Source organism: Otolemur garnettii, unplaced genomic scaffold (genome assembly GCF_000181295.1).
Source record: "Otolemur garnettii isolate 467f Iridium unplaced genomic scaffold, OtoGar3 scaffold00288, whole genome shotgun sequence".
In the NCBI taxonomy this organism is placed as follows: domain Eukaryota; kingdom Metazoa; phylum Chordata; class Mammalia; order Primates; family Galagidae; genus Otolemur; species Otolemur garnettii.
Window position 1 is genome coordinate 471551 of NW_003852683.1, and position 2167 is coordinate 473717.

The 2167-nt window shown below is 44.9% G+C and overlaps 1 protein-coding gene across 1 annotated transcript in view; it reads right to left on the reverse strand.

Moving 5' to 3' along the window:
• Positions 1–108: 108 nt before the first annotated feature.
• LOC100961193 (sialic acid-binding Ig-like lectin 10) overlaps positions 109–2167 on the reverse strand; it is a 28464-nt gene continuing 26405 nt past the window's right edge. Inside the window, exon 11 of the mRNA XM_023508905.1 lies at positions 109–461. Within this exon, the coding sequence (XP_023364673.1) occupies positions 195–461 (267 nt within the window). The 3' untranslated portion in view covers positions 109–194. The remainder of the gene's footprint in view (positions 462–2167) is intronic.

The window sequence follows — 2167 nt, forward strand, 5'->3', positions numbered from 1 at the left end:
TGTATGCAGAGAAGGCCACTTGGGACAGATTTGGCAAGCCGTTCTGAATGCCCCAGTCTGGGATGGGATGACCCATCCTTGGCATATTGAAAAATGAAAGAGACTTGGTTCTCTTTAACCACTTTATTGTTCTACATTTCTCCCTAGCAGAGTCCCAGCACTAAAGCTCAAGAGGTCCCCATGGAACAAGGCCCTTAGTAGAACTTGATTTCTGCATAATTCTCCTCAGTATCTCTAGGTATCTGGGTCTCAGGCATGGGTCTGCGGCCTGGAAAGGTGAGTCCAGCATAATGGAGCTCCTCTTGGTCATTCTCATATTCTGGGTCTTGAATAGATGATTTGGGTACTGGGCAACCAAGGGACACAAAGCATAGCTCCTTCTGGTCCTTTGATCCCAGGGAGGGAGCTCCCAAAGCAGGGGTCTGGGAAGGGTTGGTTGGTGTGGCCTTCCGATTCCGAGCCTGAGGAAATAACCACCATCTTTCAGTCATTCACTAAAAAAATATTTGAGAACCTACTGAGTGCTGGGCACTGATTTGAGAACTGGAGTCACAGCAGGAGTAAGGAAAAGTCCCTGCCACACTAAGCTTGCATTCCATCTTTGATGCAGGAACAAACAATACACCAGCAAAAACATAATAACTAGTAAGCAATAAATGCCATCAAGAAAATTAAGCCACGTTGGAGGCAAGGGGAAAGGAAGGTTGGTGTCTGTGTAAATAGGGCATCCAGGGATGCTCTCTCTGAGAGGATGACATTGAAGCAGAGAGGACAGATTAAATGAGGTGAGGAGTCAGACAATTTCTAGGGAAAAATTATCCCTGGGGGAGGTAGCAATAAATTCCAATACCCTAAGCCAAGAGGGGAATCATGTGTTTGAGGAAGGACAAGTCTAGGCAAAGAGATAGGAGATGAGATTGATGAGGGAGGCCAGCATCAGACTCCATATTTATTCTAAGTGTGATGGGAGTCGTTGGAGATTTTAACAGGAAAGTAAGGTGTTTTGATTTATGAGTTGTTGGTTTTTTTTTAAGAGACAGAGTCCCACTTTGTCATCCTTGGTAGAGTGCCGTGGCGTCACAGCTCGCAGCAACCTCCAGCTCTTGGGCTTAGGTGATTCTCTTGCCTCAGCCTCCTGAGTAGCTGGGACTACAGGTGCCTGCCACAAAGCCTGGCTATTTTTTGGTTGCAGTTTGGCTGGGGCCAGGTTTGAACCCCCTACTCAGTATATGAGGCCCGTGCCCTACTCACTGAGCCACAGGTGCCGCTCGGGTTTTTTTTTTTTTTGGACTCTGGAATGTCTCTAGTTCACAAGAAGTTGCAAAAAATAGTACAGAGTACAGAGATGTCCTAGGTACCCTCACCCCAGTTTTCCCCAGTGGTTATATTTTATGTAACTATAGGTCAATATCCAAACCAGGAAGTTGACATTGGTATGTGTGAATAGAGTTTCAAGCAACTTTATCAAAGGAATGGTGTTATGGGCCAAATTATGTCCCCCCAAATTAGGTGTTCAAGTCCTAGTATCTAGTACCTAAGAATGTCACCGTATTTGAGATAGAGTTTTTAAAGAGGCCATTAATCTAAAAGGAGGTCCTATGAGTAGGTTCTAATCCCATGTGATTGGTGCTCTTTAGACACCAATTAGGACCCAGACACACACCAGGTGAAGATACAAGGAGGAGAAAAGACATCTATAAGCCAAGGAGAGGCCTCAGAAGGAATCAGCTCTGCAACACCTTGATCCAGGCCTTCTAGCCTCCAAACATGTGAGGTAATAAGTGTCTGTTATTTAAGTCTCCTAGGCTATGGTACTTGGTTATGGCATCCCCAGGACACTAGGACAGGTAGATTCACCTGTATTCACCACCACCACAGTCCAGTAGAGAACTGCTCATCATCCCAAAGATCTCCCTCAGGCTTTCCTGTTGGAGTCCCACATGTCTCTCTCTGGTCCCTAATTCCTAGTGACCACTAATCTGGTCCCCATTTCTGTAATTTGGATCATTCTGAGAGTGTAGTATAAATAGAATTATGCAGTATGTGACCTTTTAAGATGGACTTTTCCACTTTTTTTTGTTCCTAAGACCCATCCAACTTGTATGTATTAGTTGTCCCTCTTGATTGCTGAGTAGTAACTAACCCATGTACCTCCTTGGGTTTTCAA